General features: G+C 38.3%; 1 protein-coding gene across 5 annotated transcripts in view; it reads left to right on the top strand.

Annotated features, from left to right (window-relative positions):
• The window catches only part of SCML2 (Scm polycomb group protein like 2), a 75,970-nt gene that overhangs the window by 30,498 nt on the left and 28,047 nt on the right, over positions 1 to 17,425 (top strand). For all 5 annotated transcript variants that reach the window (XM_048287134.1, XM_048287118.1, XM_048287111.1 and 2 more), the window contains 3 exons: positions 122 to 356; positions 4,311 to 4,399; positions 5,846 to 6,089. In XM_048287134.1, coding sequence (XP_048143091.1) covers positions 158 to 356; positions 4,311 to 4,399; positions 5,846 to 6,089 — 532 coding nt within the window. In that variant the 5' untranslated portion in view covers positions 122 to 157. The remainder of the gene's footprint in view (positions 1 to 121; positions 357 to 4,310; positions 4,400 to 5,845; positions 6,090 to 17,425) is intronic.

The raw sequence follows: 17,425 nt of genomic DNA, 5'->3' as shown, positions 1-17,425 counted from the left end.
GCTTCTTTGTATTTATCATTTTTATGGTATGTTTAGGTGGAATAAAGCTGTGTATTGAACTGTCTGGTAAATTTAGCAATATTTACAACAATAAGAAAAAGTCCTTTACCTTTTATTGTAGTCTAGAGTTCCACCTACGAATGATTTCAAAGTTGGTATGAAACTGGAAGCCCACGATCCTCGCAATGTTACCTCAGTTTGTATAGCTACAGTAATTGGAATCACTGGTGCCAGGCTAAGGTTGCGGCTGGATGGAAGTGACAATAAAAATGATTTCTGGAGGCTTGTGGATTCCTCGGACATACAGCCCATCGGGACCTGTGAAAAGAAAGGGGGCATGCTCCAGCCTCCACTTGGTAAGTAACAAAGCTTCTGAACAAGTGTGGGGGGGGTATCGCTTTCAGGAAGTCAAATTTACCTTTTTGTCTTGGCAACTTCAGTGGTATTAACATTTCTCCAAACCATTGTTTAATTGAAAAAGAGGTAAGTAAACTAGTTGTGGCTAAGCGAATTGTGGCTTTTCCTTATTTTTTCATTCTTCTGACGAAAGAGTGAGCAGGTTTTTTTGTTGTTTTTTTTTAATAGGCCCTTAATATTAAATGTGCCCATTCTGTAAATGTTCCCTCACATACAGCCTGCCTTAAGAGTGTGTATACAGTGTTTTGTTGCATGATGCCATGCATGCTCCCGCTGGGAGCCCTTGGAAAGAGCTGGGGAAAGCCAGCTTGCCCGTTTACTCATCCGTGCATCCGAGCAGCTTACAAGAGGGCACTGGCTGCTACAGGCCTGGGAAGCCTCGGCAGGGCTGCTGGAGGCAGGCCCCTGCAGGGCACTCAGGATGTTTCCTTGGGCACTGAGCAAATTGGTTGTGTTCTGGGACAGGCAGCATAAGGTGGGTTCGTGCAGAGTTGCAGCATTCTGCTCTGAATTTTTACTCTGAGGTAGTAAAAAGCAGCACTCCAGAGCTCTAGCAAACTGCAGGCTTAGACTTCGTGACATTCTCATTGCCTCAAATCAGCATACGTTCAGGAATGTCAGATCAGTTTGTCATGGTTGGTTTGTGAGCACAACGAATGCTCGTGAACAAGGTATAGCTTTCTTATGCTTAGAAATAGCATGCAGAACTTCTTTTGCCTTCCATGAGCAATATGAGTGACAACATTATGCCTCCCCAAACTGAGAAATAGTGCTTGGGTTTAGTCTTATTGAGGAAGTTTAATAAATAGGGAATTCTACAAAGCAATTCCTTGTTACCTCGTGAATGGTCAGAGGTGACTCTGACTAAACTGCTAGAGGTAGTAAAATGTGACATCGCCTTTCTTTGCTGTGATTCACCTGTATATTTAGATCTACATTCTTGTAGATCTTACATTCTTGTAAGCTATTTGTCAATAGCTTAAACTTCTACACATGAAAATATTTAAAGATTTCACAATGATTTGCACATAGTTTTGCTTTTAAAAAAGAGGAAAAATAATGACCAAAATTTATGTGAACACTCTTTCCTCTGTTATCTTGTGATCTTCTGTAATTTTTATAAGATGTGAGAAATAATGTTCTCAATATAGAAAATTACCTGTGTACAGAAGTTGGTTGCTGCAGCTTTTCCATCTTATGGTTATGAACCTATTCTGGTTTGGTTTTATTGGTAATTCTCGGAGAATTCTTATTGGAGGTTTAGTGAGGATAGATATGCTTTCCTCTTAGTAGCCTCTCAAAAAACTTGTCATCCTGCTTTGGAATCAACTTTCAGTTTTTTTGTTTGAAAGGTGAAAAGTATCATTTCACTACAGTATGAGTCTTGATTTGCTTGTAGAGAGACAGACACAGGAACAGTTGACATAACCATTAAAACGCTTCTCATAGGTTATAAGAGTAGATTTTTGTGCTGTTGTGCTCCTTCAGAAACACAAGAAAAGCAATGCAACTGGGGTGCCAGTCTAGAAAAATGTTGCTTACTTTAGATACAGTTTGAGCCCAGAAGGGCTTTTCTTCCCGTCTCTCCTTTGGATATATAGAGGTTTTGAATGAAAACACTGGGAATTCCTGACATCATGGAAAAAGTTTATTTTTTTTTTCTTTCTTTCCAAGAAGTTTCTCAGTTTAACCTCTCTGAAGTTCTTGATATAACCTTGTATAATGAATGAAGTCATACCAGTATAAAAAATGGAAGAGTATACCAGCTCCTTCAGCTGCACACATGTACAGTGTTAAAAATATGGCTTCAGGAGCACAACAGTTTTTAAAATGTGTCTCCAAACCAGAGTGATGAATAAAACAGCTCCGGGTATGTGTGATGGGGGCATTTGATTCGTTAAGAGGAGAAACTTTCCATGACCATCAGCAGAAAGGTTGATGCCTTCTCCTCAGATACTGTTTCTTATTCTTATTTGGTCAGGCTGCCTGCAGTGCAGCACCTAAGAAGCAGCTATTTCTGTGCGCCCGGGCATATAAGTTTACCTGCCCTCTGAACAATTGCTGGTTATTCAGAAGAGAATGTGAGTGCCACTCTTTTGGCCCTCCTGCCCTAGATTTTTCTAGAGATAGGCTAAATTCCAGCAATCAAACATTCTGGCATACCTAGATAAATTTTTGAAAAAGCCTTTTTGGCAGTTTTACAGCATCCTGTTCCTGGGCAAAGCTGGGAGATAATTGAGTGTATAATTACCTCCTGTTAGACATTTAACCAACAGCTTTTTTTTTTCCTTAGTAGTAAGGAACCTTCTGGATACTAATGTTCCACTTCTATCATAATAACTAGCTTAAAATAGTCCCTCCTACCTGATTTTTGCATGGGCTTAATTATGCATATTACATAAGGGTTTTGAGAAAGTGATTATTGCAGCAAAGTGTTCCTGTTCCATCCTCTGTTTTCTATAGGTGAGCTTTTTGTTGTTGAGAGCTTAATGTTCTGAGCAAATTACGTTGCAGATAGCATTTTCTCTGGTTTTACCAGGACAACTAAAGGCCAAATGAAGTTAATTGAAACTGTTGTTTAGTTGTCATTCCTCTGTCTTGCTTGTGTATCTTTTCTGGGCTATCTAGTTGGGAATATCATGTTTCAATAACGTGTTCAGGTTTTATAAAGACTCTGGTATGAAACCGGGCCTGACAATCTGCTCAGTGGTCCCCAAATTATGACACCGTTTATCAAATAGGAGCTTTGCATTCATTTAGGTGTTGCATAGGTAGTTCTGGCTTGAAAACTGTTTATTCAGCTGAAGATAGCTTAAAGCTATGAGCTAAAGAACCACTACAGCATATAATCAAATTTTAGATGAGTAAATTATTTAACTGATGAAGAATTGCAGCTATGTTTCACCTTTCTAGTTACAGATTTTTAAGAGAATTGTTAAAGGTCAGTTATGAGGGAACTCATGAGCTCTTGGCAGATTATGGTACTATTTGCTTTGTGGAAAAAATTCCGATTTGCTGTATTATGTCTGTTTCTCTGCAGAACTGTTCCAGACATCTAACTGCTAAAGAAGCAGGAAAAAATGTCCACTATGTCTGTTATCTTACTCATTACTTTAAAACATTCATTTGGAAAGCAAAGAAAGCAAAAGAATTTTTTGTTCATTTTGTTTTATCTTGTAACTGGAAAGTGGTTGATAGTGAGGGAAGATTATCTGAAATAATGTTTTCAGCCAAACCTTCTGTTCTGTTGGAATAAGGTGGTTCATCTAAACAAATTTGATTGTTGTTTTTGATTTTTATTCACTTGTTAATGAAAAATAGAAAGACCTTGTGGTTTATGTTTTTCAATATGATACATGATTTATTAAATTTTTCTTTTTGTTCACTCTTAGGTATTCTTTGTTATTATGGCTATTTATGTATTTATTTTAATGAGGGAGGGAGAAAAAACAATTGCTGGTTTTTGTCAGTGGTTTGGTGAAAAAATAACAAGATTCTCAAAAATAAAAAAGTATCTTCTCAATAAATGAGCTAGAACCTGAAAAGAAAGCTAGGTGCTTGTGCCAGGGAAGTTCCACTGGACCAGGGAGTGTGTGGGACAACCTAATAGTCTTCTGTACTAGAACTTGCATGTCATTAAATCCTAGAAATTTATCTGTAATACTTGATGTTATGATGAGTGATTTTGCAGACAAGTCACTCAGAATGGAAATGAAGCACAGCTTTCTGCACCTACAGTGACCATGTTAGTTTCTTCTTAGCTACTTCTATTCTGACCAGGTCTGAAATAAAGGGAATGAGACATTAGTGAAACAGACTGTATCCTTTTCCTCCTATTGTATTTTACAAACTGAAAGTAGGGCCATTTGTTTGGGTTTTTTGTTTGTCCTCAGGGTTCCAGATGAATGCATCCTCTTGGCCAATGTTTCTCTTAAGAACTCTAAATGGAGCTGAAATGGCACCTGCAGCATTCTTTAAGAAGGTAAGAAGAAAAGCATTTCTAGTAAGCAACTTCCTATCAATTGGTCCATGGTGACATTTTTTAATGTGAACACCAAGATATTACCCTGTTGTCTGCAGCACAGACAGGGAAGGCAAGACTATTACTTAAAATGACTTTCAACTGGATTGACAAGCTATGGAACAAGACAAAAAGGAATCTGCTTCTAGTCTGTAGAGACGGCCATTTCTTTTCCTGAGCTGAGTCTTCAAAGTATGGTGTGTTATTTAGGAAAATTGTGTTTGCTCATTTTTTGTCTCATGGATTTTAGATAAAATACATACCACATTTCTTAACAGCACTGTACTCATGTGAATGTGCACAGGAGTAAAAAAAATTAATGGGGAGTGAGAGCCATTGGAATACAGTAGTTCTTGGAAGGGTTTTGTTAAACATTTTCATTGGGCACACACTTGTCATTTAAAATATAGTGAGAAAGTAGTTGAAAATAGCAGAAAAAGCCATTCTGTTTTTTAAACATGACTCTTGAGTAAGTTACTGTGAAATATGGAAAATTATATAAAAATAACAGTAGTATTAAAATGACTTGTTGGTTCAATTTTTTGTTGAGGTGATAAAACTCTGCTATCATATTGAGTGTCTTCTTTTTGGGTACGGAGAGTGATACTGACAAGTATGTCAGCAAATCAAACAGTTGGGTTCAGGCCTGCAATCACGTCACTTGGTGTTAACTTCATATAATTACAATTTTTTTTAGATAAGATAGTATAAATTTTCTGAGGCATGATGAGCCATGCTTATCTGTGCTAGCCTGCAGCACATCTGAGATGGGCTTGGATAATAAGGTTCTTAAGGCTGAGGTGGTAATTTGTGTTCTGTCAGATCACAGCTCCTGCTGTGGAGGTACGCTTATGCCAGTCACATTCACTTGATTTTTGTTTTTCTTTTGTCCACTTGGAATTGGTCTAAGGCCAACTGAGTTAACAGAGGCCTATAAATAATGTCCAATGCTAATGAATTTTTCATGGATTAATTGAGAGGTAAAGCTTTTACCAGACAGTTATCAGTCCCCAGGAATATCCATGCTCTGCACCTCTTCTTTATTAGCATGTAATAATTTCATTTTAGTGTCTTGGCTGTCTTGCTGCCCAGACATAATGTATTGGTTGCAACCTACTGCTTATGTAAATACTTTTATCAGGGTATTTCTGTCATGGAGAATTTTGCTAATTATCCCAGCTATGTTTGGGGGAATAGAATGAAGATTTTTGTAGTGCAGAGGAGCAAACGCAAATTTGAAATACAAGTAAGTTTCCTTGAATGTGTTCTATAACTTTTTGAGAGTAGTGACTATAAGTAGTAAGAATGTTGAGGAAAAATAAAGGGCTGTTACTTTGTTTTGGTTTGGTTTTTTCTTTTTTAACAGGTCATAGAAATACAAATATTCTACCACGCTTATTTTTGTAGGAACCACCAAAACCTGTGCCAAACTGCTTTAAAGTTGGAATGAAACTTGAAGCTATAGATAGAAAGAACCCATACCTGATTTGCCCAGCAACCATTGGAGATGTTAAGGGAGATGAAGTTTTTGTTACATTTGATGGCTGGAGTGGAGCATTTGACTATTGGTGCAGGTGTGATTCTCGAGATATTTTCCCAGTCGGATGGTGTAGCTTGACAGGAGATACATTACAACCACCAGGGAACAATGGTAAGATGACTAATAATATTGCTTAATTATTTTTCTCCTCAATTACAGCAGAATTTTAAAATCCAGCTGGCTATATGCAGATAAGACTGAAGATTTGATTTGTGAGTAGCAGACGAGGATGAAATATTGTTGAATTTTATTTATGTAGCTTAAGGCTAATAGAAATCACTGGGAAACAATTTTTGCCTGTTCATAGTATCTCCAGGAAAGTGTTTTATTTAATGCTGTTAGGAGGACTTCTGATGATCTCTAATTTTTGTGTGCTTGTAAAAATCTTGGAACTAGATTTGCTGTTTGTGTTATTGATAGATACATGCTCCTGTTTAGTGATACTAATATATTGGCTGCTGCAGCACTTCATGTTTAACTGCTAAGTAAAGTAGTCTTTGCTTCTGTGATGATTGTAGGTCTAAACTATGTATTTAGTGTTTCTTCTGTCATACTCACAAAATTCTGTCTAGCATGTGTGTATTCTGAATGCTTTGTCTTCCTCTTGCCTTTAGGGATGTTTGTTGATCAGATGATAGTATCTCTTTAACTAATGGCCGCTGTGCTTTATAATGAACAACTATCTACCTTAGAAAGAAGGCAAATAGCATGAAGGGGGGTATCCCTCAGTGTAATCCCTTTGCTACTCTGGGGTCTGCTTGTCAGGATTCTGTAGTGTAAGGCTTTTCTGTCAAACTGTTTGAGCTTTTCTATTCTCATCCCATAAAAATTTGTCAGGAAGAGAGATTTTGAAGAAGAGGAGTCATATTTTAATTAATTTCTTTATTAACCAGAATAATTTTTTCTCAGTGAGAATTTTCACAGCTGGTGTTAGGTGAGTAAGGGACAAGGTGACTGGTGTCACAGAACTCTCAGTGGAAGTATGAAAGGAGCAGAAGCAAGAAGGCAAGAAATCAGTAATGTTTCCTGCCCTTTCCATCCCCATTGTTTTTCTCTGTCTTTTGGCAGCAGATCAAGAGCTGTATGGAAAATCTAACTGGAATTAGTTAAGGGTATCTCTTCATCCTTGCTCTCACCTGCCTGTCTGAAGTTACTGCCAGGGGTCATAGTACCTGGAATCGAATTCAGTCCATTTTGGCAGATTTCAGCAAAGGAGTAACTACATGTGTAGCTGTACTGTCCAAAATGATCTGCTGGTACAAACCTGCAGTGAGAGGGAAGGGCAAAGTCATGTGAGGAAAATGTACCTTCGATCAGAAGTCATCTAATAGGTGCCACGCTGACCTTAGTCTTAATGTTTCTGTGCTCCCAATCTCTAAAGTGTCTTTCTCAGCTTCTTCAGAAGGTTGACCTTGTCTTGAGAGGTCATGAATGAGATGTGTTATTACAGTTAAGTTAATTATTTCTTTACTGTGGGGGTGACTGTGCACTGGAACAGATTGCCCAGAGAAGTTGTGGAGTCTCCCCTACTGGAGATATTCCAAAATCATCTGGACACAATCTTGTGCTCTGGGATGACCCTGCTTGAGCAGGAGGTTGGACCAGATGACCCACTGGAGGTCCCTTGCAACCTGACCCATTCTGTGATACACAAGAGGGGCTGTGTAAATAAGTGGCATAGAATTTTTTAAATGTATTTTTGTGACAGTTTAGATTGCTGAGTCCAATTTCATCTTCTGGAAGGAATATTATTAAATTGTTTAGTCTACTCCAATTTCACTGCTGGAAAGCCAGCAATATTTTGAGGTAAGACATCCAGAATTTTTCTTGCCTGATTAGTGCTTGATACAGGTCAAAGTTGCTTGACAGTAAGTAAAGCTGGTTATGCAATCCAGTTCTTCAGGTAATAAACAAAATTCAGACTTGAAACACCTATCCAGGTAGGATACTGCTGCTTTGTAATGAGAAACAAAAACACTTTAGGCATTAATAAAACCTGAAGCAAGGTTCTTACAGACTTGTAGTCAAAACTGAGAATTTTGGACATGTAGTAGAAACTGAGTGCAGAGAGGTGCAGGCTGGAGTGTTTTTTATTTTTGATTCTTGTTGGGGAAGATGAAACAGGAAAGCCTTGGAAATATGATTGCCTGACAAAAGATTTTGGGAATATGAAAACTACAGGCAACATCGAAATGAAAGCCACTTTTGAAATACCAGGTCTTAGTTACTGAACAACTAGAAAACAATGGTATGGCCGACTGAAGTAATCCCCTCTTGATGGAACAATACCCTCTGCTTGCAAACAGGTCCAAGGGTCAGAGCAGACCCTACTAGCTCAGCAGAAGGGGTCCAAAGAGTAGTTTTTAGAAGTTAAGATGTAACACTCTATGGTAATATAAGAACTCTTATAGGCTGTATGTAAATGCTATAGGATTTGTATCTTGTATTAGATTGGTTAGTGACAATTAGAATATTCAGTGCAGAAGATGATTTATTGTATTGTAACCAGGACTTCAGAGACTCTCTCTCTTCTATTCATTCTCATTCTCACTTCCATTCTCTCACTTCCACTTCTACTCCTGCTCTTACTTCCACTCTCGCTCTTACACCCTCTCTTTCTCTCACCCGTTCACTCTCTTGCTCTCTTGGGCCTGCTCAGAGCTGAGTCTACCAGCTCTGAGCAGTGCCCCAATACCCACGCCCTTTACAATAAACCGGCTGTGTCCCAAGACCTGCCTATAGAGATCTCTCGTCTCCATCTGTCACCGTCTACGTCCGGTCACCCCGACTGAACCCCCTGAACCCCCGAAACCTACAGATTCTAAAAGTGGGCCAAAAGTTAACTGCAGTTTTATTGAAATTGTGTGTTCATTTTTCCCCATTCTGGGCATAAATAATTTGTTATTTCTAGTTTGCTTTGTGTTGTTATTTTTTATGTACTGTTTTTATGTGTTATACACACTGAATTTACATAGCTGGATGAAATATTTTTTGCTCTCAGGTTAGGTTTTTTCCTGTTATTTGATCACTATTGAGCCATTAAAAAACTGCAATGACAATCCTTTATTAAGATGTAAATAATAGCTTCAAGAAGAGTATAATCAAGTTGTTTCAGTTCAGAAATACGATAATGTTGTCAGGATTCTTCATTACATCACACTAACATTGACTACTCCTGTTAAGGGAGAAGATATGACAATTACTACATTGCAGGGATCTGCTTGGAGTACTGAAGTGTTATTCTGGTCTGGACTTTTTTCCTGCTAGTTACTTCAGTTTTTCTGCCTTGAATTTCTGCAACAGAAAGTGAAAATAATTGACTGAGAGTGGCTTGAATCCCAGAGTGAATATGAAAAGTATTCTTGATTTTTGTAACTACCTTTCCTGAAATCATTTAAATGTGTTAAATCACTACTTAGAGGACTGGGAAAAAAAGCCTCAAGTTTTAGTAAACATGCAAAGTCAATATCCTGCAATCTAAGTACAAAAGCGATAAAGGATGGTTTAAATTTCATTCACATCTAGGACAACAATTTCCTGCCATGAGATGTGTTTTGGGGTCTAATTTAGCCTTTTGAAAGAGAGATGACATGCAGTTAGAGAGACAGTATGAAAAATAGGGAAGATTTTATTTCAACTGTCTACTTTCTTAGCCTTTTAGGATGCCCAGAGAGATTGTAGGACCTCTGCTATGGGAGGTGTTTAAGAACAGTTTAAGTACAGGCTTCTAGGATGTGGGGAAGTTTTTTCAGACCAGATTACGTGTTATATTTACTCTTTATAACTGTATCTTCTGTACCTCTCATTGGTATTAGACCGCTCATGAACTAAGATAGAAGATAATACAGAGAAGTTAGGTGAAAAGTTGTTTTGGACCAACTGTTGATAGCCTTCAGGCCCTAATCTTTGTGTTTATGTTTTGTCTTTGGTTCTTATCAGAAGATGTGACTTCAGTGGACTTGGCTGGATGTCAGGACATGTGCACAGTGGTATGAAATGTACCATTCAATATTTATACTATCAGAAGCTGTGCTAATATTGTAGTTTGTGTCATTAGAAATATCTCCTATAGTAGTAATTGGTTATGTATGGTTTGACTTCAGTGCTTGATGTTGGCTTGGCCTGCTGCCTCAAGGCTAATATTTTAAGAATGCATAGATTGTTTTCTCTGTGTCTCTTGGTCATTTAGATGCTTTTAGAGATGAGTTGTTATCCATAAACAGTGTTGTGAAAAGTACCTAATGAAAGAGGTTGACATGGTAATGTCTATGCTGGACCACTCTGAAGGACCATCTGCTCTTGAAGGCTCTCTACAGCCCTGGCTGAAAGCAGATGTCTGAAGAAGAGTATAAGACACAGGAGACAGGTTTGCAGAAGTATTCCTAGTATCTGTCCATCTCCAGCCCAGCACCTTCCAAGCCCAGAATAATGCTTTTATGCTGAGTACCTTCTCAGGTACTCAGCATAAAAGGGGAGGAACTTGATCTAACCTGTTCTATTATATATTGGAGCCATCTGAACTTTTAGCACCTGCAACATCCTTTTTAGCACCTACTACACAAGGTGTTCTCTACTTGAGTGTATTTTTGGTAGAAAAGAAGATATTCCTTTTCCTTGCTGATAGTTTCATTTGTTGTCCTTGGTTTCTTGTACTGAAACAGCTTCTTGTACTTCCAGTACTTTTACAGGAAGAGTTTGGTTTTGTTGTTCAGGGGTCAGTTTTATTCCTGTGGTCATCCTTGTTCTTCTGTACTGTTTCCTTTTCACTTAGGGCATTTTTGAGCCACTGGATCCAGAAGTGCGCAATATATTGAAAGTTAGTGACGTAGTGGTGCCTGCTATTATGTCTTCTGTTCCTTCCATGATTTTTCATTAACTGGCATTTGGGATTTTTGGACTTCTACTAATCTTAGGTGCTTCCTTGGAGTGAGTATGAATGCAAAAAAAATCAGTCTTGTTGCTTTAGTGTTATCTTCTGCATTTGCTCATTCTGAAATTCGGTCATCTCTTGGGTCCACGTAACTTCTGCTTTTGATATACATTAAGAAGGCTTTTAAAGTTTTATATCTTCTGCATGTTTTTTATTCACTCTTTTTCTAGGCCAAATGTGTTGTACTTTCCTATTTAATCACAACAGACTGTAATTTTTACTTTACTCAGTTGAATAATAGAAAGCTGTTACTATGCCCAAGAATATTATTGATATTCTTGTATTGCTCTATAGCTCGTTTTATCTGAGGGTTATGATTGAAGTAGGCAGCAGGTGACTGGAGATAGAACAATTTCTATTTGCTGTTTCTGTATAAATTCATTTTACTGTTTAATTATTACATCTAAATTGCAGTTACTTAGGCAACCCACCTTTTTATTTATAATAGAAGTAAAACCTTTTCCATAAAAGAGAGAAAACAAAAGAATGACTGGGGACAAGCCATGTGGGAAATGATAAGTAGTTTCACCTGCAAAGATTGATTTCAGTATTAAGTAGTAGCTATCATTTAGATGTGAACAGGATCTGGAGAAAGAGGGATCAGTTTCTATATATCCATGATTCCCACAGTTTTATGAAGCTGGATTTTTGAAGGATAAAGGTGATGCAAAGAACTCGAAAAGGTGGAACTGCTCTCTGTGCTCTAAAAATTTGGGAGGCCAAGGGAAAATGGTTAAGTAATTAAAAAAAACCAAACCCAAAAACATAATACACTGTAGCTTTTATCCTTAGTCATATTCCTTTTTTTCCTCTCATCTGTCTCCCCCTCTTCCCTGTGTCCCCTCATTGCTTTTCTCCTGATTTAGTGCATTTATTGTCAGTGAGGGCAATCTTCTTTCATTACGCTAATCAGCGTGTTGATGTTAAAGGTCTCCTTCTAAAACTGTCTGCAGCAATAAGAGTAGTACAGGCTCAAGCAGAGATTTAAAAGTATCTTATTTGTCTATTTTATGATTTCTAAGTTCTATTTAATTTTCAGTCATGTTCTCAATATTTACTTTGTGCAGATTTTACCAAGCTATATACTGGAGATGTTCTTCTCTGTTGCTGATGAAATTCTGTGAAAATAGCTCTGTTTTCAGCTGAGTTGTACACAAATGTGCAACATCAGTACAAACCTAAGTACTGCTCTGTTTGCAGATGAAACAAAAGAAGTGTTGAAACTTTAGACAGCGCTACAGTTAGATCTGTGAAGACTCTGTGTCATTTAGAGTAGCCAAAAAAAAATCAGATAAGCATGGTAATTAAGTTTCATTAAAGAAAAAAAAAAGTTAAGTGCTAGAATTTCATACTCCTGGAGGTTTTATTTTTCTGTCAGTGCAGCCAGCTTCTCGTCACAAGCAGATCACAGTAGTTAAATCAGGCACATACAGTAAGCAGATTTATGCTGTCTTCAGAATTGTACATGAAAAACTCCTCAGTGCTGCAGGCTAAAATCTGATTTGCCACATTCTCTCAAATGTTAAGCTTTTTTTATTTGGCATTAATGTTTCTTGACATCTTGCAGCAAGGCTTGGATAGTGCTGCTACAGGGCAGTAATCACTTAAGAAAAAATAAAGGTTTTGCCTTTCCCAAAGATGTGACCTTATTTTAAGTGTGGATTCCTCGTCATCTTACCATGTTTATTTATAAGGTAATTGTAATTTTCTTGTAAATTGGAAGTACTCCAACACATGTATTTTTGATGGTTACATGGAAATTTTTTTTATTTGCTCTTATTCAGGTCTTATGGACACTGCAGTTATTTCAGTATACTCTAAACAGAAAGTTGTACTACTGTGCAGACCTCCTACCTGCAGCTTGAGTAGTAGAAGACCCTGCTCCTGTGGGGACTAAGCAGTAAAGAGTTACTAGCTTACTTGTGCCAAGCCACAGCAAGTGGTTGTGGTCCCTACTAGTGGATGGGATTGAGTGGATATTTTCCAAATCTGTGTTAATAGGGATAAGCTCTGTCCAGAGTATCAGTGCTGTCATTCAGATGCTGAGACAAAACAAATTGTGGCCTTGTGCTATCCATGCTGTGTATGTCTTTTTTTCTTCCCTGGAAGCTTGTTGTATTCTGTTGTCTCATTTTGGGCCCACCTTTCATCCTGCTTATGCTGTTGAGGAAAAATAATGGCAAAACCAGGGCAGAAGCAGTAACGATGGGGTGAAAAGTCAGGTTGTTATATTTGTACCAGTGTGTAGGGTTGGGCTTTGCCAGACTTATTGACAGATTCATCATCAGCACATCTAAGATCACTTTAGGTAATTCAAGTTTATGCTGTTTTGATAGTTTGAGTTATTTACTTGCTTTCCTCCTTGTCTTCTTTCCTTCCAGATTATCAACAAAATACAGGGGTTTTTTTGCTGGAGTTTGTCTGGTTTGGGTTTTTTCCTGATGTGGTTGCAGTGGCAACACTTTTGGAAGGGTGAGACTAGAAGCCGGCTTTTCACAGTTCTTGGTTTTGGGGACTAACTGAAAGATCTTCCAGAAGACTTTCTTTTGTGTTGCTTGTACCCCCCAAGTCCTGCATAACCCCCGCCCCAGCTTAGGTATTAGAAGTTGGGGTTTTTGGAAGTGATGTGTGTTAATTTGGTTAGCAATGGGTTTTGATGGATCTTAAATGGTATTTTCAGTGGTTGGTTCTGTAGAGGCTGGCTTGCCTACCTCTTGAAAATGTGGGAGACTGGGAGTGGGGGTGAAGGACTGAGGGATTGAAGGTGCTACAGTGCTGCCTGGGGAAGTCACTGGGAGATAAATGGTTTTTCTTTCCTCCATTTTTGTCTTACATTGCTTGGAAGCCTCCATTTCGCCTTGCAGTCCTGTGTAAGGTAGGCTAAGAATTTTTTACAGAAGACAGAGACTTTTAATTTCTTTTATTATATTGGTAACAGAAACTGAAATCTAGAAAACTGCAAGCTGCAGTGTCATGTCTTGCCAGTATGGATGCTGAAGTTTCCAAGTGTGGTGTTGCTTTTTAGGTAGCAAAATAACGACTTATAACTGATTTTGTATCATAGCAGCATATCAGTTAGTATCTCACAGCTACCTCATAACCAGAAGTGACCCAAACACAGATAGGAAGAGGTGAAATGTATTACAGACAGTTATGCTTTTGTATGGCTCTGTTGTTCAATTGAGACATAAGGACATAAATTTTTATAATCCTTGGCAGTAAGCTGTTTTGAAAAATTGCTAATCTTTTCCTCTTCCTTTGCCAGTTGTCAAAACTATCATGATAATAGCTTACTGTATTAAAGAAGGTTAATTTTATAGTTAAAACTCCAGGCTAGAACTCAGGAGATAGGTTTCCATTACTTCTCCTATGGAATGCTCACATGGCTTTAGGGTAAGTTGCTAAATCTCTTAGCCTCACTTTTTTAATCTGTACATGAGAGAAGGACCAAATTTTTATACTCTCAGAAAAACATTGGGTTTATATATTGGGGGGGTGTAGGAACAATAATACAGTACAAATAGAATTTCTGTCTTGAAAGAAAATCTGGTTTTAAAAGTGAACTACTTTTTTTACTGGTCTAATTGGCACCTTCACCTCAGGTAGCAATGCTTTGTTCACAGAACGTATGGCAAAGTGAGCCCCTACCTTGCTTTGTGTAATTTCCCTTCAGCTGTTTTAAGTCTTGTCTTGTAATTGCTGTTCTGTGACACTAACTGAATGGGAGATTTATAATGTTTAAATATTACAAATCTGAACCTTTTTTCCCCCCTGCTTTCCATAAAAACATGGAGTGAAACTGTCACTGCTGATTATTTGAGGGAATTTTACTAATTAGAATTGCATGAGAATTCAGGCTTTTGAGCTGTCATCTGTTCCATCCCCTTCCCAAGTACTGGAGGTTTCAGTAGCTTCAGATTTCACAGTTGTCTTAAAGATCTTACTTATTCTGGCAAGAGATCTTGGAGATAACATTCTGGGGTCAAACTTTGCAGTTCTGTATGTGTCTGGGTAGTATTTCTGCTTCTGCAAGCAGAATTTGGCCCTCATGTAAAGCGTAACCTTTTGGGTCCTTTCCATGCAAGTGAGCTCAGTTGCCTGCAGTAGGTCTGCTTGTTTCAGCGAGGGACTGAGTTGTGGCTATGCATGGTTGTGAATTCCAAAATACAGAATTTGGGGTTTCTCTTACATGAAATGCAAAGTTTGCAGGTGTTGGGATTCTCACAGAACCGTCTGGGGGGGGAAGAAAGAATGTTTTGAAAGAGAAGTATTTGAAAGTACGAAAGCTGTTTATGAGTTGCATGAAGAGCTATATACCTATAGCCCACACAAACCTGGCAGTATAACTAGAGCTCTGTGAACTTTGAAAGCGCTGCTTAGGTGCTAACATTTCTATGGTAAAGTATGTCTGTGTAGTGTGACCTCTGTTCTTCAGTTACTGAGGGTGCCTGTACAGGTTTTGGCTCTAAATACGGTATTTGGGAAGGAAAGCCATGCAATGCATCCCCCTCCTGAAACTGGAGTGGTGGATATTTGTGTAGATGAGCAACATGACACAAATGCTTGATTTTGATTGTGCAAATGAGAGGGCCTTTGTGATGCAAAGCAGCATCCTGAAAAGGCAAATGTGGTTTTTTGGTTGTAAATATCCCAGCTAAATACTGCAGTAATTGCAAGCAGAGCTTGGCATTTTTCCTCTCTATTCTCTTCATCGTTATATTTTAACAAGTTCTCATGAGACTATTAAAATGTCTTAGTTTTTGGAACATGTGGCCTAGTGGGGATAACTCTGTCTACAGATGCAGTGGGTTGGCAGCTTGATTTTGCATGTCTTTTCATTTCCCCCCAGATCCTGTGACCCAGTGTAACCTTTGGTCTCCCTCTGAAGGCCGGGGTGAGGGAAGTATGAGCAGGTGACTGATGATCACTGTCAATACAGCCTGCAGACAATATGGGAATTACTTTAGCAGTCTCCCACTCCCTTGTGCTCCCCCCATCCTCTCTTAAATCAACAAATGCAAATAGCAGCTTCCTCATTTGCTGCTATCTCCGGCGGCTGCTCAGGCTGCATGGGCTTTGTTGCCATCCTTCCTATTGAAAAAAGCAGCTTCAGCCCTAGGCAGAAGGAAAAATACTGAGTGGGACCTGATTCCCCCTGCCCCCTTAATGGTTAATGCTGCTCATATTTGGTTCTCTGGCGTATACAGGTAGGAAGATGCTGAGATAAGGTAGTGCTTGATGGTGTGGTTCAAGAGGGCAGCCTGAAGTGGCTGGAGCTGTTTGCATTGTTACTCTTTGTCCTGGAAGGGGATAGGGATTGCGTAGTGTCCAAAACTCATACCTGTGCTCCTAGAACCTGTTGATGTGAAAGTAGTGTGTATTTAGCAATAGCTGTGTCTTTACTGTGCAAGAATAGAAATGCATTTGCTAGATTTCAGCATAGGCAGAAGCACAAAGAATTTGTTAAACAACATTTTTTTACAAGGTCATGATTGTTTTGTTCAGTGCATAGTTGGGTGGCACAGATAAATAAATATAGCTGCATTTTATATTGTTGTAAGTATAATACAGGGCACAATATCTAGTATTGTATTGGGCAGCATACAGTTGATACTGTTTTGCTTTCCAGATATACAGCTTAACATGAGTTACTGTTCAGCAATTCAGGGACATGAGAGTAATGCTGTGCCAGCATTTGGTTAAAATTCTGCTCATCTTATTTTAAACTGTCATTGCGTATGAAAATATGTTTTGGCACACGTAAATAAAAGGAAAGTGATCACTATGTACATCCAGAAGGTGGTCCTTCTCAGATACCTAGGGATATCATGTCTGCATTTGATGTATTAGGATTGCAACCAGTCATAATGAAGATATTTCTTCTGAACTGCCATTTAGGAATATTAGATTAGTAACTGAATCAGGCAAATAGCAATGTATGTAAATGCTCCTACAGCTTTAGAAATGAGTGTCAGTAGTACTTGTATTTTATAAGAGGTCTGTGTACAGTGTGTATTTCATCTTACAGTGACATTTTCTATTGCAAATACTTAATAACAGTTAACTCCTGAATAAAGATAGAGAGTTAAAGGAACAGTTGTAAAGCAAGGTGCTGGACTGTTAAGTTGAATATGATTCATAGAGCTAGGCATTGAAACTGTTACTCAATCTTTGAATATGTTATTTTCTCAGTTTCTCATTTTAAATGTATCTTTGTGTTTTATTTTTTGTTTTACTTGTTTACCAGAAAGCTTCAACATACTAATATTTCAGGGAAGAAATATTCAAAATTCACAAAAATCTAGAATTAACAGCCCCCCATTTCATGCTCCTTTTCATGCAGCATGAATTAGTGCTTTGAATCAGGCACTGGTGACCGACACAGTCAAAGCCTGCTTGAACTCTAACTTGCAATACTTCTAAGTTATATCACATTAAGTTCATGGTATTTAAGGTTGGGGTGAATCACATGAGTTTTGCAATCAACAAGATGCAAAAGGCTGGGATAGGGGCAGTG

The sequence above is a fragment of the Corvus hawaiiensis genome, chromosome 2 (genome assembly GCF_020740725.1).
Source record: "Corvus hawaiiensis isolate bCorHaw1 chromosome 2, bCorHaw1.pri.cur, whole genome shotgun sequence".
NCBI classification, from domain to species: Eukaryota; Metazoa; Chordata; class Aves; order Passeriformes; family Corvidae; genus Corvus; species Corvus hawaiiensis.
The sequence above is the reverse complement of the archived record's forward strand: the minus strand, read 5'-3'. Positions and strand labels throughout refer to the sequence as shown.